This window comes from Ruditapes philippinarum, unplaced genomic scaffold (assembly GCF_026571515.1).
Source record: "Ruditapes philippinarum isolate M1 unplaced genomic scaffold, ASM2657151v2 ctg2341_1_1_1_1, whole genome shotgun sequence".
NCBI lineage: Eukaryota > Metazoa > Mollusca > Bivalvia > Venerida > Veneridae > Ruditapes > Ruditapes philippinarum.
This window is the reverse complement of record NW_026857151.1, coordinates 1-25,044: the sequence shown is the minus strand read 5'-3', so window position 1 is coordinate 25,044 and position 25,044 is coordinate 1. Positions and strand designations below refer to the sequence as shown.

The following is a 25,044-nucleotide window of genomic DNA, read 5'->3' as shown; positions in this document are numbered from 1 at the left end:
AGCATGGATCCAGACCAGCCTGCGCATCCGCGCAGTCTGATCAGGATCCACGCTGTTCGCTTACCGACTCTATTACAAGTAGAGAAACTGATAGCGAACAGCATGGATCCTGATCAGACTGCGCGGATGCGCTGGCTGGTCTGGATCCATGCTGGTCGCTAACCCATTATGTTGGTTTTGTCAAGGCGTGGCTCATATTTTTTAATTACATCACAGCCATGCACTACCATTGCCTGCAGCCTCGGCCTGACGGCTATACTGTTCATTTTTCTTTATAAATAATGGAACATATTTAGTATTAGTATTTACAATTTTACAAATTCACAAATAAGATTACAACATACAATAAAATAATTTATATCACATTCAGTCGATGCCGATATTCATACGTTCTACTAAACTTTTTTTTTCGAAATTCAAACATTTCAATTGAAAGAAGAAAGAAATATAAGCTTGGTAAATCTTGTTTATATATTTCTTTTTAAAATATGTTACAGTAAATATTAATAATTTTATCAACCAGAAATATACTTATCAACTAATAAAGGGATATACCAAAGAAAGAGCTGACAAATAGAAGCCACATCATTACCGATTCCTAAAACATTACGTCTGCCCTTCTTTACAATCTATAAATCTTTAAAAAAAACTTTTAAATACGTGTTTCCTTGAACGTTAATAAGTTTCCCTTTTGGTGCCAAATGTCTCTCAGAACTGGTGTCATTTTCGCCCTTCAGTATAAGACTTGCGTGAAAAGGACACTTATGACATTAAAAAAACTCGATTTGTAAAGATACATAACACTTTTAAACACTTTTTGTAATGAGATAATTTTGGCGTCTTTGTCTTGTGAAAGAATAACACACAATAGTAGATTGTGAGGAAACCAGGGATAATTTTCAATTTCCTAGAAAGTGCTAGCCTTTTCAGAATAAGTATGGAAACTTTTATGTAACCCATACATATTTTTCTATGAAAGACAGTCCAAATGTTCAATCTAACTCAATCTAACTGGAAAAGTATATAAATAGGACGACTGTTCTCAAAATCGCTGTTTAGTACTTTATATCAGCAAGGTTTTTGTTGGCCGTCATCAATTGTGTAAGTTTTTTTATTTTTGTATAATTTTTATTCATTAGTATTATGGAGTTATTTATAAACATGTCTGTTAAATTAAATAAAGATTATAATATATAAAAATAGATAAAATAATTGTGAAAAAAAAAAGTTTTTATGGAAAATATTTAAATTTACTATACAACTATGCTAATAAGTATTACGAGTACAATACTTGATACTCGGGTATAATAAATGAGTCTTTCTCTTAATACATATACAATTTTCACCTCTTTTGTTAAACTTTTATAAGATCCCAAATTCAATTTATTGTCGCAAAGAGTTTACTTTCAACAAAAGTATTATTATTATTATTAATATTATTATTATTATTTTATTTTTTTTATTATTGTTATTTAAAATATATTATGAAATGAATATAAAGTAAATAAAACAAGATATTGCGAGAGGATAACTGATTTCAAATAGATAGTATTCATGAATTGTTTTTCATCAATTTGCATGTAGTAATACTTTCAAGGTCATAGGTTTAAAAAGACCCTGTCTGCGGTAGATTTTTGTTTTTTGTAATTCATATAGACAAAGTAGAGAATAAACCACGTTAATGTTGGGAATCCTTAAACCCAGCTACCGTTAATTATTTTAGGCATTGATGTGTACATGAATAAGTTCCATCGACGTTTGTATAATTATGCACATTAATATGGTGGCTGATTTGGTACGCTTTTGTGCGTCGCGTCTTGTCGTCCTGTCTCTAGCGCGGCAAACGGCGCGTTGTCGTGCGACGTGTTGTCGCGATGTCACATTGTCGCTCGGTTCAAATGAATGATTGGCTAATAAGCAAAGCGACAGGGCGACCACGCGAAAATGCAATGCACGACAATGCGCTGTTTGGCGTGCCGCGCTTGAGACAGGACGCCGTTTGGTGCTCTGTCGTGCTGTCGCTAGCGACAAGAAAAGTCTGACAACGCGCCATTTGACGTTTTGTCGTGTTGTCGCTAGCGCCAACTAGATGCACAAAGGCGTACCAAATCAGCCACCATACATTAAAGTTATGATTGGATCAAGATTGGGATAGTTGTGATATTCCAATCTCAGTTTTCAAAGGGGCTCATATTATTATAAAAGATTTATCCGAAACAAAAATACCAAAATTTCATTAAAAAGATCGACTTTATATTAATAATTTTCAAAAAAAATTAGATATATCAAACCAATTGATATTTTTCACGTTCACGTTTGTATATATTCAACAAGCACCTTGTTTAATCTTTAATTTCTTTATAAACTTACATGATGTAAAATATTTTGCTTCTAGTATGTCACGTTTCTTTCAGTCGAGCTTACATGTATAACTACACACATGAAGATGATACTGATAATTGTCGTACTAGCCACGTGTGCACAAAAAAGCATCACAAAATCAAGCAGATGTCGAGGGAACATCAAAGGACATTGTCCGTAATTTCTTACCCCAACTATGCCCTGGGATAAATGTTTGTCGCGGAAACCATACATTAACAGATGAGTCTACACTGAAAAAAGGACATTGCTGTACTGGTAAGAACCTTTATCTATTCATGCCGTCTTATTTTATACATCGATCTAAACTCAAAGTAAAATCGGCAGGTTTCGCAATTTCGATTTCAGTTATTTTCAATCGTTTATCCACGGACTGAATCTGACTAAAGTTCAGATCTACTTGTAGATCTGATGACCACCATATATTTTTCGCCTTCTTTATAATTCGGATTTCCCGAGAAAGCTATTTTAGCCATGCAATCAAACCGGTTTTAACAGATAGGCACACATAGTTGCAATAGGTTGTTTCGAAGGACTCTATGGCACTGAAAGCGATACCTTATTTTTTTTTTGAACTTCAAAACATCATGAACACTTTAAAGTCATATTAAACCCGTAAGCCATTATGGCCCTTAATTAAGGCCTTTGATTTAGATCTACAACGTAAATTACACAGTTTCAAGTATACTTTTGTTCTTTTAGCTTTCCATTCATATGTTTCGAGTATATAATGAAGGCACTTAACACCATGCTTAGTAAAGAAAAGTATATTTATAAATTGATTATATCACACAGTCACCATGAATGAAAGAAAGAGGTTTAAGAATATTTACTTAATTTAAAGCTTTCATCATGCTCTTTTCCAGATTGCTCCCGTGACCCCTCCTGTGACGTCAATCAGAATTGCTGTTTTCCTAAAGAAATTGTATCAACATCGAAAACTTTGGTTTCTAATAGTAAATGTCTATATCCGATGATAGGGCAAGTTGGAAGATCATTTCGACGGCTTTATCAATCTTACTGGGTTATTAATGATGTCCGAAACTATAATGTTGGCACAGGACATTCCATTCTGCCAAATTTGAAATGTGGGGATGAAAAGACTGATCCATGGGGCTCGTTTATACCAGTATTTTCAAAATCAACAAGGAAAATATATAACAACAGCGCATGTGCAGAAGCTGATAATGTAACCGATGGTGTATTGTGGAATTTTATTATAAATTGTAAATATTTGCCCAACACAATACACATAAACGATATACCTCAATATATTTCTAACTTACATCAGAATTCATTTCCAAAAATCTGCCATTTGCATTTTAAATATCCTGGAAATATCTTTGACCTTAAGTCTGAAAGGTGCTATACAAACTTGATCAGCACTTGCGCAAATGAAAAGTTCGCTATACCCGGAAACATAAATCTTACAATGTCACAAATCAGGCAGGCTTGCACAAGTGGACTTGTTTCACCTTATCGAGCGACAGATATGTATGCAAATGTGTTTTGTCATATTTGCAATGGCAACAGATACTCAGAGAGGGACAAATGCTATATTGATGCTGACGGGACTCGAAGATTTAGCGGGTTTTTTATGCACTTTCATGTAGATGGAATATTCCTTTCAGAAACATTCCGCAGACTTAAAGAAATGAAGACAGTTCCACCTCCATGCCCTGAAAATTATGTATTTGATAGGGTTGGTAATTATGTGTTTCGTGTTTGTTTGTTTGTTTGTTTGTTTGTTTGTTTGTTTGTTTGTTTGTTTGTTTGTTTGTTTGTTTGTTTGTTAGTGACCGTCCACTTATCTCTTTCTGAATTGGCTGTGAAAGACAGTTGGCCATTAGGTCCAAGGTAAAAGATCAATTTTCACTGACAAATTTCGCCTTGCCCAGGATTCGAACCAGCAGGTCTTGGGTTACAAATTCGATCACAATAGATTAATGTTTTATGTTTGAGTGACGGATATTTTGCAAATTCTATTCACACGAAATATTCTTGCATACGTAGCATTGTACCACCTGTATTCTCAATATCTTTAGCACCATTCCTTATCAATTCATGGATTAAATTATAAAGTACGCAATAAATAGAAACTGTTTTGAAAAGTAGTAAAAGCAGACCAAGCTTCCGGAAATAATTTGTCATGCAGTTACTTATATAGAATGTTATACCGGTGTCTTACTGATTTAATAAAGTATCACACTTTACAGGATATAGCTATATCAAATATATCGAAGACCATCTTATAGTAAATGTTTCACGTGACAGCGTTAAACTGATGAAAAGAAAGTTAAAATCTATAAAAAAATAAATGCATTCGTGTAGGAAAAATAATTGTGTGATTCCTAGGACAGCATTAGTTATCAATGAATGAAACTTGTTTTCATGTTTTGCGCTTAAATAATTTAAGGCATCTTCATTGACCTTTGTCCGTTTTGTTTGTTAAGTCTGATTTTTGTTTTCCTTGTTTGCATTTGAATTTAATATCGTTCCATTTTATGTTATTTTTAAGATGAATGAAACCTGCAGACACGTTTATTGTCCGTCTGGTCAACTACGGGATAAGAATAATAAATGTGTGTTTTGGGTGAAGAAAATATTCATGAACAAACTAGATATCAACATTATGCTGACAGCTGATACCGTGTTTGACATTAGAGAGACATTTACTAGTAACAACTTTAGTTTGAGTCACGAATGGCCGCCGCGTCTCTGGATAATCAAATCAGTCTCTAAAAGAATCCTTAATACACACATGCACAGGAATCTCTATATTAAAATGATTAATCTTTTCCCAAAAGCGTACACATGGAAGCTTCTAAAAAGCATTTGGAAGTTATTAAAACTACCTTGGACGTTGACGTTGAGTAATGGAACATTAATTTCCATGTCTGCTGAACTTGGATTTGACACAAAGCTCTTCTCCAATGATGACTCAATACAAACTCTAAATAAAGACGAAATAAACAGAATGACATTTGATCTCCCGCAATTCAGCGATTTACATGATGAGAAATTCATCCGGTTTTTTACGAGTTCTTTTGTTGTCACGAAGATGTATTTCTGCGAGCAGATCGAATTAAACCCATCCGAGTACGAGTTATGGGACAAACGTGTCTTGTACAATAAGATTACAAATCAGCCACTGTTTAATGGTGAATTTGCAATAACTACGGCGCCGCATTTCGAAGGGAAGATGAGAGCGAGAGTCTGTTTGGAGGATTCGGGATTGATGGAATCAGATGTTATTAAACGTGTCGTTAAATCTGGCTCAGCCAGAGTTGCTTTCTTTTACTCGTTTTCAGCTGTCATTTGGTTGTCTCTTGTCGCAACATGCTTGTAATTATGAACTTCAAAATAACTTTAGCTTTACGTACAGTAAATCCGACATAATTAAAATTTGACTCACTAAATTACATTAAGTCGTAAATTTGAGAAGAAAATGAATGACAGAAACTATATCATTTTATGGTCAGATATGGACAACCACTGTGACAAATTCTTTGGAAATGAGATGCATGTACTTTTCTTAGCTTGTGTATGGCATTTATTAAAAATACAAACGTAGGTTTTACAGTCGTCAAATCAACTATGTGGATATTAACAAGCACACATGGAAAAGCATCATGCTTGACTCAACATTAGCATAGATGACATAGTCTAGTTGTCGAAAATGCCATATTTATGACAATACTGACGATATTTAGAACTTTACTTTTGTAAAAATGTCCTCAGTAGTATACAGTTTTGTGCTGGTCTTTAGAAATTCTCATAGTGTTCATTATTTCCCATGAGCAAACTAAATAAAACAGTGCTCTTGTGCGATATTCATATTAAGGTTTCTTTTATTTTGGCGTTCTTGAAGTGTTGCGTCGGTTAATGTTTGCGCGCATGCGTGCGCGTATTTGTGTGTGCGTGCGTGCGTGCGTGCGTGTGTCATTGCTTTTTATTTAAGTCTGTTATTTTCAAGATCAAATTAGTTATTCAAGTCTTGCTTGTTTGTTTTTATTAATATTAACCTTGATTTATGCCTAGAGTATGAAATATGTGCACGTTTATTATTATTGATAACATTCTGAATCTTTTCTTAAAAAGATAAATGCTGCATTTATTTCAATAAAATCGCCTTCTATGAATTCATCTGTTAGGAGGGCAACATGTTCCATTATACAAAAAGGCAAATTAGGACAGTATATTTAGAAATACGGGTTATCAAACTGTACATAAGTTAGAATCATGCTTAATTATAGTTTATATTCATAAAAACCAAACTTCTGTTTTCTCTGAAATTTATGTCAATTGGAGATGCAAATAGCAGTAATCCACCAAGTTTGTTTGATAAACTATATAGACATTTTGATAACATCATAATTTGTTTATTACAAAGATAGATTATTATTTGTGTTTGGTGTTTTCTCACACCGAGAGTATCTCACATCTTCAGACGACTTTCGAGCTTTACTGGTGGGGAGATCTTAGGGACCCTCTGCATTATTTCAGACACGAGTGGAACACACTTATTTGTCATTGATGCAAACGAAAGATTAAGTTTTATCATGTAATATATTTGGTATCTAGACACACATACAGTCGTCAAAGAGATATGGAAATATGCTTTATATTGATTTGTGTTTGTTTTGGTGGTTATGATGTTTTGTTGTTGATTATGTAGTTAGCTGGTTTAAGCTTCAAAATATGAGAACTGTTCTATCAATACTGGTCGTGCGACTGTATATACAAATATCATTACATGAAAATAGTATTTTAACTAATTCATCCACTTTGTCATTGAGACGAATCATTATCAGTCTCTTATATTTTGACAAAACCAGTTTGCGTTGATTCAATAAGCTGCAAACTTCTCTTTTAATCTATTCTAGAAAAAAAATCATCCTCCTCGATATGGCAAAACTCACAAACAGGGGAGTTTGCTAAGTAATTTCTATAAGGATCATCACTCAAATTACTACATCTTTTTCTTAAACGTGCATGTTAAACAGATGTTAATCTTTCTCCAATTTAATAATAGTTAGGAACAAGTGTGGGTTTGAATTTAACCTTAAGTTTAGTTTTAAACACATTTAAAGAAGGCGAATCACGTATATCATTATCAAGACTACTCCATGCCGATATTGCTGAGGGTATAAATGATGTAGAAAATACTTCTATTCGTCGTGATATTGTTACGTAATTATCGTTATTTCTAAGTATATATTGGCTAAATTCTGATACAATTGTCCAGATAACTTGGAAGCTCCCCATTTTTAGATTTATACATCATCGATAATGTTTGCATGAAACGGAGTTTTGCTAAACAGACCCAACCTATTTCGTGCAAAAGTCTTTCTAAAGACATCGAGCGAGTCAAACCAGTTACTTAGCGAAGCTTTGTATTGCATTTTTTCAATTTTTTTTCTTTTTCATATAAGGTGCAACTGTCTAAAATTACACTAGCATATTCTAATAAAGGCATCATGTAGGAAATATAAATTTAATTTAATGTTATCCTATTTAATTTGAACTTTAATAAATGCATAAAAATTGATATTTTGGACGCCGTGTTAGTTGTATTATTAATATGTTCATGCCAAGTTCCATCATTACTTAAGATTAACCCTAGATGCCTATGGCGTTGAATGTAATTAAGTTGAACATTGTTAGAGTACAAAACAACAAAATAATACTTCTGTCGGTTACAAGCCATTGGTCTGCCCATTCGGTAATAGTTTTAAGATCAATATTTAGAGTCATTTCTATAAATTTAGAATCATCGCTTGTTACTGATAAAGAACTATCATCTGCAAAAAAACAAGGCAAACTAAGTAAGTTTTCAGCAATGTCATTAACATAAATCAAAAAGAGAAGAGAATCAAGCACAGATCCTTGAGGTACACTAGCATGTATGAATTTTGAATCAGAAAAAGAAGAAACAACAAAAATTCTTTGGTTCCTCGACTTAAGATAGCTAGCAATCCAAGTATTCAAGTTATTTGTAACGCCGTACTGATGCAGTTCAAACAGGAGAGCTTTATGACAAACAAGGTCTAATGCTTTAGAGATATTACAGAACACTATACATGTGGATTTCTTTTCATCAAAAGCTTTACATATTTGATGATAAATGTCAATTAGTTGATATACAGTATAATATCCTGGAAAAAAACCCGGATTGATATTTGTATATAAGATTGTTTATATGTAAATGGTTATAAATATATTTGCATTTTATTCTTTCCATAACTTTCCCGATGCATCTTATTAAAGAAATTGGTCTGTTATTAGAACAAATATCGTGCCCCTCTTTTTAAATAATGGCATAACGCTTGCGTTTTTCCAACATGTGGGATATGTATTTTCTTGAAGGGAACGATTAAAAAGTGTACATAGAGGATTACAAATGCTAAAGGATGTTTCTTAAAGCATACGTTGACTTATCCCATCTGGTCCACTAGCTTTTTTTATTATTAAGCATGAAAGAATGTCTGTAACTTCTTCTTCGTTAATGATTATGTCACACAAAGATTCTTATGTATTAAGATTGAAAATTTGTAAAGAAATATTAGAATTATCAATAGATGATACGGAGATAAAGCAATCATATCATTGAGCGCATTTGCCTTTTCTTTATCAGTAAATACATACAAGTCATTATTTAGTCTTAATGGCGGTATTATTTCACATTGTTTATTATCTTTAAGTAACATTTTCACAAAATTTTCCAGTATTCGCGAGGATTATTACTACTTATATCGTTGATAGTAAATTCTAAATTGAAGAAAACTTGTATCGCGTGCTTCTTGAAATTATTAACCTTGTTTCTTAAAAGTTTATATAAAATCCATCCAGACAATTTATTAGTTTGAATTGCACGTGATTTTTGTCTGTCACGTTTACGGGAAGTTCATCGTATTATTGAATCGTCACATGATCTGTCGTGTGGTCGTATTGTAACTTCTTTATATGGAATGCATCGTTTAATCAAATTTAAAAATGAAGATGTTAATGAATCGGAAGCCTCGTCTACAGTACCATTAAATGATATTGACCAGTTATATGAATTTATCAATTCATTTAACCGCACAAAGTCCGCATTTTTATAATTCCAACTTCAACGTTTATATGTATTAAAGGTTAGTGCTGCAAAATTAATAAAAATATTACTAGCATAAAAATCTCTTATGTCGCTCGGAGTTTTTACTATTGGGTCAATAAGTGTGGCAGATGTATTTTATTTCTGCCTATATGTCTAAATGAAAACTCTGGGAAAAAAATTGTAAATGTCAGAAAACCCACATTATTGTCAATGTTTTCTGACTTATTCTACAGTACACATTAAGCAACTCGACATTTGATATGATTCATGTCAAAACGGAACAAACTTTTAATTTGTCGACTTGACCAATAGTTTGAAGCGTTTTAATCACATAACTTGACTACTTTTAGCCATGATTTTAAAGATTTTTTGTTCTGCGTAGCAAAAATCTATTCTTTATCTCCATTATTTACTACAGTCACTTGAACTATGTCCAATCTACTTGTTTGTTTTAACCAAGTATATATTGTGTATGTCATTATTTTACATGTAGTAAATTTTCATTTGAATTTGTTAGTCACGCAAGTTACATATTGATATTCTACTTATTTTGTCGTAAATAAATTAAATATAATGGAAATACCGTTCTTTAACTCAGGTATTCAATTTATACTATATGTATTGTCTGATTTTCTTCATGTTCACTGTAGAAAGAAATACTTCATACTTTATGTACTAGTATTAATGCATTTTTTACGTTTGTGGTTTGATATAAATATAATTATGTAAACCAACTAATGTTTACATTTTACAAACATAGATAATTAAATATAATTAAATATACATGCTGAGCAGTAGAGACTAAAATGAGCCACGTCACGACAAAACTAACATAGTGCGTTTGCGACCAGCATGGATCCAGACCAGCCTGTGCATATGCGCAGTCTGATCAGGATCCATGCTGTTCTCTTACCAACCCTATTACAAGTAGATAAACTGATAGCGAACAGCATGGATCCTGATCAGACTGCGCGGATGCGCTGGCTAGTCTGGATCCAAGCTGGTCGCAAACGCACTATGTTGGTTTTGTCGTGACGCGGCTCAAATAGGTGATCATTTATCAAAATCATTCAATTACTAAACAGTTTGACGCAGTCTTTACTGTTATCATCCTGATAAGGGGTCCTGATCCGCAAACGAAATCTCAACAATTTATCGTATTTTGTATCTTCAAAATTGTCCATACATGCACAGTACTGTCATAAGTCTTCGAAATTCTTTATTGCTGTCAAGGGAAATATTTTCGTTATGTACAATCTATTGACGTTATTTTAAAATCTGTTTTTTACATCCGGGTTTTGAATCGGAAGTACTTAGAGGGACAATAAATATCAGATATTTGTCGGTAAGATTTTATAACATTATAGCTATCAAAGAACTTACAGTTAGTTAAAATGACTATTGCTGAAATGTCAGGGTTAAACTAATATCGAAAGTAAAAACAGATTTTCCGAATCGCAACATTAGTTGTAACTTTTGTAAAAAAAATGAAAAAATATAAATGATTCTACCATTTCAAATTATAGAGGAAAGCTTTTAGTGTGTGTCTCCCTTATTGTTGTTTTTGTTGCATGTTTGTTTGATTTTGTCATTGTTCTAGTTGTTTTAATTTAGAAAAGATAAAAACACAAGAGTAACTTTATCATGAGGATTTATAAATTCCTCGTTGCGATTGATATTTTACTGTTTCATGAATGATGATACTACTTCCTCGTAAGGTAATGTTTCCCAAACCTTTCACCATGTAACTTCCCTGTATACACAACCTTAATAATACGGTATTTGACCATAATTTTCCTGTGTACACAATCGTAATAATGCGGTACTTTTTATGATATGGAATCTTTTTTTTGTGCCCCCACGTTAGTGGCGGGCATTTAGATTTACCCTTGTCCGTCCGTCCGTCCGTCTGTCCGTCCGTCCTTCCGTCCGTCCTTCCGTCCGTCCGTTCTCTTTTGTGTCGCACGTAACTCAAAAAGTATTTGACCTAGAGTCATGAAACTTTATAGGAATGTTGATCAGCATGTGTAGTTGTGCACCTGGGTATTTTCGTCTGGATATTTTTAGTATTTTCAGAGTTATTGCCCTTGACTTAGTAAAATTTTGCAATTTTCAACTTGTGTCGCATATAACTCAAAAAGTATTTGACCTAGAGTCAAGAAACTTTACAGGAATGTTGATCAGCATGTGTAGTTGTGCACCTGGGTATTTTCGTCTGGATATTTTTAGTATTTTCAGAGTGATTGCCCTTGACTTAGTAAAATTTTGCAATTTTCAACTTGTGTCGCATATATCTCAAAAAGTATTTGACCTAGAGTCATGAAACTTTACAGGAATGTTGACCAGCATGTGTTGTTGTGCACCTGGGTATTTTCGTCTGGATATTTGTAGTATTTTCAGAGTTAATGCCCTTGACTTAGTAAAATTTTGCAATTTTCAACTTGTGTCGCATATAACTCAAAAAGTATTTGACCTAGAGTCATGAAACTTTACAGGAATGTTGATCAGCATGTGTAGTTGTGCACCTGGGTATTTTCGTCTGGATATTTTTAGTATTTTCAGAGTTATTGCCCTTGACTTAGTAAAATTTTGCAATTTTCAACTTGTGTCGCATATAACTCAAAAAGTATTTGACCTAGAGTCATGAAACTTTACAGGAATGTTGATCAGCATGTGTAGTTGTGCACCTGGGAATTTTCGTCCGGATATTTTTAGTATTTTCAGAGTTATTGCCCTTGACTTAGTAAAATTTTGCAATTTTCAACTTGTGTCGCATATAACTCAAAAAGTACTTGACTAGAGTCATGTAACTTTACAGGAATATTGATCAGCATGTGCAGTTGTGCACCAGGTATTTTCGTCTGGATTTATTTAGTATTTTTAGAGTTATTGCCCTTCACTTAGAAAATTTTTGCAATTTTCAACTTGTGTCTCAAGTTACTGAAAAAGGATTTGACATAGTCATTAAACCTTATGGGCAGGTTGCTCAGCATATTTAGATTTGCACCTGGGGTTTCGCTTGTGGATTTATCCAGTATTTGTAGAGTTATTTCCCTTGACTTAGTAAAAAGATTGATAGAACAGTGGCGCGGTGGGGGCACCCGTGTCCTATGGACACATTTCTAGTTTTAAATTTAATTTGAGATTTTATGGACATAATGGTATCTTATACATGTAATTATGCATATGTGATATAAGTTCCTATCGATTAATATAAGAAGTATAAATCAACTCTGAATATAAAAATATATGCATGCAGCAAAAATAAAAAAAAGATGAACTAGTACGTGTATCTATACTATAGTACTTCATTTTTGTTAAGCAGAGCTTTTACACTTTTCCATTGTGATACCATCTGATATCACACCAAAACCATGCTTCCGTGCTTATGTTTCACTATTACCACGGTACATGTTCCTCCTTGTTTATTTGTGTCATAATCAGTAGAGTTAATACAAACACAAAACTTTGATTGATAATGTCTGGCGGAGCCAGACGTCTTTATTATCTAAGAATAGATTATGATATTATCAAAAGATCAACCAAAAACTTCAAATACGCTTTCATATAGAAAAGGATTGTAGCGAACGTTATAATAGATGACACAAAGTTGGACAGAAAAAACCACAAAACTGTCCAACCAAGAATTTGTTTTTATTTTTTCCTATGATACAAAAGAGAAAGAACATCAAAAAAATCGGCACAATTATTATAAAAGTTGTGGAAACCGAAAGTACAGATTGTCTACCTGTCGACATTTATACGGTGGCACAAATGTGACATGTGTGTGTTTTTATTTATCTCGTGCGCACGAGTTACTAAGTCGTGGCCACGAGATAGCTAAGTTGTGGCCACGAGATACAATGTCGTGGCCACGAGTTACTAAGTCGTGGCCACGCGATACTATGAAAAAATAAATGAGATAAATAAAAATACACATGTCACCTTTGTGCCACCGTACATTTATTCGTATTTGGTTATACTTTTTTGTACATCAGTGAGCATTTATAAATTGATTATGAATGTCAGACATAATTATGTTCAGTCATAATTTTACCGATATAGACTTTATTTTCCTTTGGATGTCAAATGTATGCATTCGTTATACATTATCAAATATTACACCCTCTGTTTTTGTTTAAATCTAAAACCACCTGATAGAACATTTTTTTGGTACTTTCAATCCGTATTATGTCCGAGGTTATTATAAATAAAGGCAGAGGAGGTTCCGATTGGCTTGGAGTGTTGTTTTTGAAACTGATACGATGATGTTCACGGATTGGATTGACCATAAAAGTGTTCAATATGGTTTCATGGAATGGCATGAACGTATCACATTAAAGGTTCTATGATTATCACTGTATGAACTCTGAGTATGTCTTAAAAATTCAAACTTAAAGATCATGTTCATGTTCTTAGGCGGCATAGAGATAATTTGCGCTTATTACAGCCGTCCATAAAAAGGCTCAATCAGACCGAGGCATGGAACCTTTTTAATAGTGCAGTATAGTCCGGCTTTCAATTCTTTACAATTTACAATTCTTTGGCATATAGTACCTCAGATTTGTCACACAGTAACTTTGCTACTAGATATATTAGGGCGCAAATACTCAAGGAACGCTAGAACTTACATTGCTTGCTTTCTCACACATTTTCTTTTGAGTCATATGATTGCACATAATTTGACACTGAATGAAAATGTAAAGACCATATCTAGCTGCCAACAGAACTTGCTATACAATACTGTTTATATTACTTGTAATGATCAGTTTAGGGGTGAGCATGAGCATGTACTAACCTGTGCAATGCAGCTGGATACCATTCGGGTACATATAACACTGACGTCAATATGGTTCAACAGTTTTGCGTGTCATGAGGTTGAATCCCTGATGTCAATGATACCTAATTAGTTATAAACTTGAATTAACTTATTTCAAGAATTGGCATAGCATCAATTTTGTTTTGTTTCAGAAATGAAAACGTTGAGAAAGGATGACAAAAAGCTAACCGAAGAATTGCTTGCAACAGAAAATGAATATGAAAAGGTGTATAAGGTCGCCGAGGATTGGCTTCGTCATATTTATATGACTTGTAAAAGACAATTTGTGTTATGGAGATATGGACACATCAAGGAGATGCTAAAAGGTGATCATGTGGCATTGTGATGGCTTTTTGCATTAAACTTTTTTACAGTTGGTGATTGATTCAATTAATCCTATGATTATTTTCAACATGTGACTGTTTTACAAAATTGAACATGAAATTTGCTTTGTTTTTTGAAGCAGGACATATTATATATTTTTATTTAAATATTATTATTTTATTTATTGTCTCTTAATTTTCTCTCTTTTTTGTGTGCCAACTTTTTCTTTTTTAAGGTATATATCTATATTGGTCTTAACGAAGGAAGAAAACATTTATTACAGAGTGTATTGATTTTTTGGAACATCCGGAGCAGTACGGTAATGCACCTATACCAAAATACGTCAAGGACGCCAGCGAAGCACCGTTTGGTAGGAGAGTGTTTCTTACAAAGTATTTAGTAATGTTTTTCACTTTACATCTCAACAAACAATATATATATGACAATCGCCAGAATTTTGACGCGCACCGGTTGGCAACATTTCGAGGGAAAAAAAAAACAATGACGTATTTTCTATTTAATTTGCCGTGTAGCTAGATAATATTTTAAAATACGTATGTGTTCTCGATCATGCAAATAATAAAAGAATATTTTTTCGTTTGAGTGAAATATGGAATATATTTTCACGAAACGTGATAAAATGACACATACATGTAGTGTCGCGAGCCTGAAATGAATAATGAGTGAAAATATAATCCATATATCACGAAAATGAAAATATAACGTTTTTATTCAATTTATATTTTCAAAATGGAACTTTATGCAGACTTTTGGGACAACCCTCGTACATATATTAATGTAACGTCATGTTATGAACGCAATGGATAGTTGCTTCATTTTTTCTGAAAGGCAAAAGTCGGTTTATAACCTTAGTTTCCATGTATTTAGATACAGGTAAAGTCTTGATAATTGAGTCCTAAATTAATTAAAAAATTAAGAGTATTAAATTATACATTTTCTACATGAAAAAGTTTTAGTTATTAAACGAGATAGATCTATCAGTTTAAAAAAACTGTTTCTTCTTTTATCATAGAATATATATGTCTGTTCAATATGGACTATACCTTACTACATCTTGTGAATTCGTTCAGTATTCGACTTGAGATAATGCTCAACTTTTATTTTATTTTATTTTAAACAGAACATATATTTTATTTTGAATTAAGCACATACAGCTCATCTTCATATACAACAATATATATACACGCATGAATATGAAATACGGTAATCATTATCAATAAATAAACTAAATTAGTGAAAGTTTAATACAACACAGTCATGAAATATATAGTTTATATACATTCCTTATATAACTTTAGCATTACAATAGGGTTGGTCTTATCTGTGGTCTTATTCATTGTATTATACATAGTATGATTATTGTTTTTGTTGTTGTTTTATTTCAGAGTATATTGATATCGAACAGTTGAAAACCAAAGAAGAAATAGAGGCGGACATACAGAGAAAAAAAGAGCGGAAAGAAAAGCTTGATCAAAAGATCAGAAGACTTAAGTTACTTGGGAAAAGCTACGAAGATTCTAAACAATATAATCCTTACAGAAGATATGGAGTGCTTAGATCCATCATAAAGGAAATTATTCGAAACTAATATAAAGAAATCATTCGAAAATAATATTGAAGCAATTATTCGAAACTTATATATCAAACTCCGACGCAGTTGTCTCCCTTCGCTTCGCTACACAATCAAATGGGTGTGTTTTTAGTTTTATTTATACTGGGCGCCGGCTTTGCCATATGTCCCAGACTATCGGCCTCTGTTACGGAGGACTTAGTTCGTCTTCAACGTCGCTGGTCGTAGAGCCGCAACGGAGGTCTTCTCATGCCGTCTTTCGTCGTAGATCTTTTCTAGGACCCAGTTCTTCGCTTCGAGAACGCAGTACACAATAGGGGGAAAGGCACTTCTTCCGGGAGCAGCAGCTCTTTGTACGGCCACTCCCTTCGCCGTTGGTTAGGTCACACCAGCTAAGTGACCTAACTAGGTCATCTATCTGGTGTAACCTATGCCCTCTGGGCGACGTGCACGCCGCGCAGGGAAGTCGGAGGACAATCAAACGAGTGTGTGTTTGCGTTTGTTTACCCTCGCCACCGGAAAAAGACCATATGGGCATATTTACATAAAATTCGTATAGTTCGTCATTTGAAACAAGGCAATTTAGCAGCAGCTGCTGAAAATTCCTCTGTGTTCTTTATACGGCATAGGTCCAATATGGTTATTATTGGATTGTGTCAGTATTATCGTTATCACAATGCAACATTTTATAGCAGAAATACAATTGAGCCGCGTCATGACAAAACCAACATAATGGGTTTGCGACCAGCATGGATCCAGACGAGCCTGCGCATCCGCGCAGTCTGATCAGGATCCATGCTGTTCGCTAACCAACTTTATTACAAGTAGAGGAACTGATAGCGAACAACATGGATCCTGATCAGACTGCGGTAGGCTAAAACTTATTTTATAGACACGAACAAATATATTATAATATATTTTCTGATCTTTGCAATCTAAATCGTACTGTATATATCTGTATGTATTTTCCTGTATAAAGTTATTTTTATATACTATAATTCATCTTACAGGGCACCGAGATGTAGCGACTGCGTTTAGTTTTTATACCATAACAATTTGAGTTTGATACATCGGAATTTTGCATGACTAGAGTTGCATCAAAAATAATTTATGTTCATATTTATGACAGCCACACTTTATCTTTGCATATCGTGGCTACTTCCTTAAAAAGACACTTAAAACGAGAAGTATCTTTAAAAAGATACTCGGCCGAACTAAAACTGGTCTATTTGGGAAACATGGAAAAAGAATCATATGAATTATGATGTTGAGCTATTATTGAATTTTACTTTTAAATCTTCTAAATATTAAAATCATATGCATATGTTTGCAAACACAAAGTATTTTAATAGAAACAAAATCTTAAGTCTAAAGAAAATCCTTTAAAAGTAATGAAGAAGTAAATAAGAACTACAAACAAAAAAAAAAACAATTTATGTCGTACTCAATTTTTTAGTGTAAGTTCATTTTTACCGTCATGTGATTCTTTTATTGGTCGTTTTAGCTCAAAGAAAAACATTTAAGTTATTGAAGTTTGTTCCAATCGAAATTTTAATTGAAAGTTTATAAATGACAACATTATGTTGATACGAAATACCCGAATCCTGCAACACCTTTGGAAATAAGGAAAGAAACCTTTAATCCGAAAAAAACGGAAGAGGGCCTTCTTATCTAAAATACTTTGGCAAACATTTATTATAATCAAACCATTCAATTGTTAGCGGTTAAATAAATACTTAAATTTTTATTGAATATGTCTAATTTGAATAAAAGAATTAATAAAATATGTATGAGAAGCTGCGTTCCCTATTACAGGACAAGTAAAGTTGGTCCTTTCTTGAAAAAAGATGCCAGTTTTTTAATGACACTATATATTAATATCGTAACCACCTATATATGTATAGAACTTTAAACAGACATATCTACATTGTATCAAGTCAAAACGTGTTTATTTTTTGTATACAAAGAGACTTTGTATCAATTATAAAAAAATAATATAAAATTTGAGCATTTGTTTAAATGGATAGTAAAACAACTTATGAATGTAGATATTTTGTTTCCACGCTCCTCAAAATTAGACGCGTGTATCTTTGTCAGTGACATCTCCATGATATCATTACAAATGAGTTAGGGTTCCACAGGAAGGTGACTGTTGCGCTACAAATCGAGTCAGTTAGAGTGACATCCCCTGATAACATTGCAAATTGGTAGGAGCTCCACAGGGACGTGACTCTTGCGCTACAAATCGAGTCATTTTGAGTGACCTCTCCTGTTAACATTGCAAATGGCGTAAGGGTTCAAAAGAGAAGTGACCGTTGCGCTAAAAATAGTCATTTACAGTGACCTACCCTGTAAACATTGCAAACGGCGTAAGGGTTCGGTGGGAGGTATCTGTTGCGCTCCAATAAAGAGTTGATTAGAGTGAACTCCCCTGATAGAATTGCAAATGATGTAAGGGTACAAAGAGAGGTAACTATTGTGCTCCAAAAAAGTCGATTAAAGTGACCTCCCCTGAAAATATTGCAAATGGCATAAAGGTTCAAAAGGGAGTTTACTGTTACACTAAAAAAGTGTCGGTAAGAGTGACCTCCCCTGAAAACAGTGCAAATGGCGTAAAGGTTGAAAAGGGAGGTTACTTTTGGAATAAAAAAGAGACGGTTAGAGTGACCGCCCCTGAAAACATTACAAATGGCGTAAGGGCTCTAATGGGAGGTTACTGTTGCCTTTAAAAAAGAGTTGATTAGAGTGAACACCCCTGATAAAATTGCAAATGGCGTAAGGGTTGTAAAGGGAGGTAACTGTTGCCTTCAAAAAAGAGTTGATTAGAGTGACCTCCCCTATAACAAATGGCGTATTGGTTTAAAAGGGAGGTGATTGTTGCGCTACGAAAGATCCGGTTAGAGTGACCTTCCCTATAAAGCATTGCAAATGGTGTAAGGATTGAACAGAACTTTGCATTATTGAATGTAAGAAGTTTATATTATTAGTCTTATTCTGTATTTGAAGCTCCTCTTAAGTAAGATTTTATTTCTCAACGACTAATAATATTTTTTCCCAATTATGATTTTAAAATCTAGACCAAAACGCCTTTGTTAATGTTGTCATTTTATTAGGGATTTTCGACCATGGGACCACACACATGCATCGAGGACATGTTTGAAGGAAGGTGACCGTGCGACCACATACACGCATCACAGGATTCCCCTTCTCATACGAGAAAGGGACAAAGAGATGTCCGCCCTTTTATTAAAGGGCAGACTTAAAAAATGCCTTTGCCTTATGTTATTGATAAGGAGGCTAATTTTCAGAAATATCTTTGAATTGGTTTATATACAGCATAAGAAACGCAAACCAAGCGGGTTATCAGTTAACGTCTTTGTAAGTCAGCTATGAAATTTTAAAATGATCATATATAACTTCTTGGAAAATTTTGAGTTTAAAGTTTTTTCTACTTCTTATTTTATGTATATAACAGAATTATTTTAATTTTGCAAAACATGAACGTTTCAAAAACGTTTTATATGCGTTTTACATTGGAGATATATTTCACACGTTGTTTTCACATATAAACCTGGGGGCATTTTTTGTCCAAGAACAATAACTTTAGCCTATGTTTTCTACATAAAAATTAATAACAATTCGAAAAATAGGTAAAGCAGACTGAAGCCTAATAAATGAAACACAAAATTAAAACGTCATATTTCCATGAGCCTTGATAGCGCAGTAGACAGAGCATCATTGTCAGTGTTGTTTCATGCATTTAGATGCTCGTATCTTAGTGAGGTACCATTACATTTGAGTGTTTTATGTATCTTTTTTATTTGACCAGTTTTGTTTCAAATAGTTACAAATGCATGAGATAGAATATTTTTGTACACAGGTTGATATGCAGTTGTAAAACGTCAGGAAAAAGGCATTATCAGAAATGTTAGAAATATAATGAATTGAAGTGTGTTATATATTGATCCATATATTCAAATCATTAATATTTCGTAATCGTAGTGTGTTTAAAATTGTTTGATGTTTAAAATGTGAAATAAAATTTTTAAAAATCACTTGAAATGTAGTTAGTTTCTAAAGAGTGGAACAAAAATGAAATAAATAAAAAAAAAACATAAAATAAAAATAGAAATTTATAAGAACCAAATACATGTATATTCAAATTATCATACAAAAAACACAATGAAAAAGGGAGAAAAACAACAACAACATCATCATAGTAACATGGCAGAGCAAGTGCAAATCATTAAACGTTACTTTGACGTTGATTTACCAAGTGAGCTTCTATACGATGGTACTCATTTTTTAGAATTAAACTATATATAGTTTTTGACCCTTTCAATCTCAAATAATATGCAAACTTACCCTTTATTGGACATGCCCAAGTACCGTTAAGACCAACATCACAGGACAATAATTATGGACTATAATCATCTAATTTCTATATTCGACTTATTCTACTTGAAAAAGAAAAGGTAATGTGATGGGCTGCAAGAAAAATAAGATTAAACTTTAGCAGCATACAAATATGACACTGGTAATACTACATAAATATATTTGAAAGTTTTATTATACGTTACAAAAGTATGAAGTAGACCGAAAAGTTGCGATCATGCTGTCACGCAGACCTTCATCCGTGTGACGTCATTTAACGATCTTCTCTCAAAAGCCAGCTACATCTACCCTTCATACCGTAATCTAACGCAAAACATATACAATGCATACGTAGAGACTTTATTTTTTATTTTTTTCCTTTCTTTTTTTTAAATTCGTTTTTTTTTCTTCAGAAAATAACTGTAGATATCCTGGGGATAAGATTTAATACAGTGATGCAGGACTATCTAGATCTAGTTCTAGGCCTTAATGCCTAAATTGACATAACGTCGCCTGCCGGTCAAGTTGGTAGGGGTCTTACATATCAGCAAATCAGCGATAGATAACATTCCCATTGAGGTCAAATTTAATATGTGCAATTATCTTATTATTAATTAATAAATTAATAAATATCCACAACAGATAGACGCTGATATTGTAAGATGATAGCTTCCAGTAGAAATCTTAAACTTATGATAATGTTGTTTCATTACATAGTATGTAAATTGTAACTTAAGCATTGTTGAATCAAGTTAGTTTTAACCAAATAAGAAGAATTTATAACAGATCCTTATTTATATTCTGTATTCTAACTCTCTACAATCTCCTACACAGTGACCTACAATCGTGATTTTTCCGCGATGCACGATAGTACCAGAAACATAGATTATCTATGCCTCTGATGGTACGATGGTGAAAACACGATGGTACAATGGTGAAAACACGATGGTACGATGATGAAAACGCGATGGTACGATGGTGAAATCGCGATGTAACGAACTTATCTGGTATTATCAGTTATATACAAAGTTTACCATTTTTATATATTTTACATAAATCGACTATATTATGACGTTCTCGTATGATATGAATATGCTTTTCCATCGTAATGTCTCATTATAAAATCACGTGCACCGAAAAATTTGAGTCGGTGAGCCCCTATTTTTCTTAGTCATTTTGACTAAATAAACATTTTAAAGGACGTTTAAAATTTGTTTATGTCAGGCATTTTTTATAAGCCGCTTTAAAGCCGAAAAATTCGGCTAAACTGAACGTCAAATTTTACACAAAATTGACAGTTTTCTTTCCATTTTTCAAACATTTCGGCGTAAAACGATTAATTTTATATCAGCTTAAAGGAAAAAATAATTTCCGCCGAATGCTGTAGAATTTAAGATATTTTGTCCGTCAATGACTTTGTGATACAAGGATACGCAACGACGTCATGTTCAAAAACACGGTCTTCGAGGTCGTGTGTACAAAACTTGGCTGAAACTATATGAATAAAATCAACGGAATCTAATCAGAAATATACGGTGGCACAAATACGGTGGCACAAAGGTGACATGGTGGCACAAAGTGTGTGTGTGTGTGTGTGTGTGTGTGTGTGTGTGTGTGTGTGTGCGTGCGTGCGTGCGTGTTTTAATTTATCTCGTGCGCACGAGATACTATGTCGTGGCCACGAGTTACTTTACTCCTGCTCCGAATTTCGTGGAAAATAATAACGGACAGAAACAGAAATATTCATCAACTTCTACAAATTTATTGTAAAGCAATCAATAACTTATGGCCATTTATAAGATATCTTTCAAAAAACAAATACTTAAGTCTTTATCTACGTTTCTTTCCCTGAATTTTGTGGCATACTAGTATGCAGTTCGCAAAATTCGATTGAAATACATTTAGTTCACCCACTGTGTGTTTCTTAGTAATAAATGGTTGTTCACGTCTGTATCGTCGAAGATTTTGACAATAGTGGTCATAATTGTTTGTATATAAAACTATTATTGAAAAATTTATAGCTTGTCATATGGCTTTACAACCTGTTTTGTTGTGGGGTTTTTTTCCAAAACTTTTTATAAATATTTTCACTCTAGTCCTTTTTTGTAAAAAAAGGGAAATTTAAAATTTTGGGTAAATGGGCCTTTTTTAAAAGTTTCCCGTGGGGATATATTTAAAAAGGGTAATTTAAAATTCCCTGGGTTAAAAAAAGGGAAAAAAGGAATCACTAAAGAACTCTAAAACAAAAAATTAAAATTTTTATTTTTAGCCCCGTTCATGAAAAATACTGGAAAGTGGGAAGTTTTCCCTCCAACCCCCCCACAAACCCGGGTTAAGCAGAATTCCCAAAATTTTAAAAATGAAATGGTTTTAAAATTTTTTAATTTTAAAAAATTAAAGGGAAGTCGGAACAAGAAAACAACAGAGACATATTCAACATCTGGCAATTATTATAATTCAAATAACTATTTTTATAAAACTTGAATAAATAACAATGAAAATGATGCACACAGTTATGAGTAAACTATGTATACTGATAAATCAAACAATCTGTTGGTGTGAGACAGGGACACAACTTTAGCCAAAACTTGTTGAAGAATTACCAGATTTTTTTTCTCAAAGTTCACAATCCGGTTAAGTTAGATATGTTTATTATATGCAGACGACTTTATACTGGCGTCTAATGGTGCTAGTGGTGTAGCGCCGATATATGTCCAAACGTCGAAAAATGTCCAAACGACGATAAATGTCCAAAAATTGACGATAAATGTCTCAATCGCCGATAAATGTCCAAAACTCCTTTAACGATAAACGTCCAAAAATTAACGAAAAATGTCACAACAAATTAGGTGCTCATAAATATGGAGGGCGTTCGTTGCCAAAATTCCAGACATGCAAAGTGTTCCTTTTTAAAATGACTTTTGAAAATGCGAACTTGTATGCCTACCATTTTTATTGTAAACCTCTTAATTCAATCTTTTATTTGAAGGTTACCGCCTTTATATAACAAATTTACATATATATCGTAACAACTGACCTAACATCTAAAACGACAACAAATTTACAAGTTCGTATCTTCCATTGCATGCAATACATATGCATGTTTGCACACTTATAGATCTGAAATATACAAATGAAACGTAAAACTCGAATACGGAAAATAGAGTTTAAGAAAACGTGTTAACAGTTGTAGAACTACAAGAGTACATTAACACAGTAACATGTTTAAAATGACAAAAGTAGATTCACACAGTTAAACGATTTTAAGTCAAGCATAACGCCCCGCCCCTCTCGGAGTATTTACGAACTTCTATTGCGGACAGGTATAAAACGGCGCCTCTCCCATATTTTTAAATAAAACTGAAGGACAACATACGGCATTTTTAATAAAATATGTTACATTTGTTACAAAAGTTTTGTCAGTAGCAACATCACTTGAAAATTGCTGATTTTACCATTTATGATGAAGATAACTTATGCATTACCTTATTTTTAACATCATGTTCTTATCAGTTACAAATTATTTATCATTTTATTGATTAGCCCTGTCCGTGCTCTGCCTAGTGCCCTGTCCTGTGTTTTGTTTTGGGTCCGCCTTGGCTTCTTGCCACTTGTTCTTGTTGCTGGGTCATGTGGGGTTGCGTTCATTGAGCGCCGCATTTCCTTGTTGATCTTGTTTATCATATATTCCTGAGAAACATCGGCGATTGGGAAATTTTTAGGGGAAACAATGACCAACTTCAAGGGAGTAATTTTATTAATAATGTAAAAAAAACACCCAATATTCTTATTGGTATCATTGAAAAATGTGTTGGCACAAATTTCATTTTCAACAAAAACTATGCAAGTATATTTTAAAGCGGCCACCGAGATTTCCTTTTCCGAAATCAAGAAAGTACTTATCCGTAGCACATATATGTACAATCTTTAATAAGGTATTTTTCAGTATGAATAAAAACTTTTTGCACTTGTTCATTAATCCCCATGTACAGACTTCAATCAAACCGAGTCTGCAATCTTATGTAATTTTGTAGTGATTAATGCTTTCGAGGGATCACTTTGTTTCCAGATTTTTATACTTCACAACAGCAGGTTTCAAGTGCCGTGAGGCAGCTGTAAAAGGTTGCCCCGAACTTCACTTCAGTGTTGTTATATTTTTCTGGTCTTTCGGGATCATTGATGCCAGCGCTATTAAGTGTTGAGAATTGAGTACCGTTCAAGCCGGTGCTAGGGGGCGTGAGGCATGTTGCACTTGTTCATTATCCCTCATGTGCAGACTCAATCAAACCGAATCTGCAATTCTTATGTAATTTTGTTGTGATTAATGCTTCCGAGGGATCACCTTGTTTCCAGATTTTTAATATACTTGTTCAAAACTTATGGTCTTAACTTCATTCAATATTTATTTTCCTTTTTGAATAAAGGAAGCGACGTTATTTTTTTCCGAATATATGATGT

General features: G+C 33.3%; 2 protein-coding genes across 3 annotated transcripts; both read left to right on the top strand.

Annotated features, from left to right (window-relative positions):
- The first annotated feature begins 3,250 nt into the window (after nt 1-3,250).
- LOC132748948 (uncharacterized) lies at nt 3,251-6,151 on the top strand. Its single transcript, XM_060738613.1, has 2 exons — nt 3,251-4,081; nt 4,898-6,151. The coding sequence occupies exons 1-2, from the start codon at nt 3,353-3,355 to the stop codon at nt 5,726-5,728; spliced, it is 1,560 nt and encodes a 519-aa protein (XP_060594596.1). The 5' UTR covers nt 3,251-3,352; the 3' UTR covers nt 5,729-6,151.
- A 3,788-nt stretch (nt 6,152-9,939) lies between these two features.
- LOC132748951 (uncharacterized) lies at nt 9,940-19,784 on the top strand. Of its 2 annotated transcripts, none has more exons than XM_060738616.1 (4): nt 9,940-10,076; nt 14,450-14,623; nt 14,905-14,991; nt 16,028-19,783. In XM_060738616.1, the coding sequence occupies exons 1-4, from the start codon at nt 10,052-10,054 to the stop codon at nt 16,228-16,230; spliced, it is 489 nt and encodes a 162-aa protein (XP_060594599.1). In that variant the 5' UTR covers nt 9,940-10,051; the 3' UTR covers nt 16,231-19,783. The 2 variants fall into 2 exon arrangements, 1 of the variants encoding a protein (XP_060594599.1); XR_009628339.1 differs by lacking the exon at nt 9,940-10,076 and adding an exon at nt 10,671-10,823 and having other exon boundaries at nt 16,028-19,784.
- Nucleotides 19,785-25,044: the final 5,260 nt, after the last annotated feature.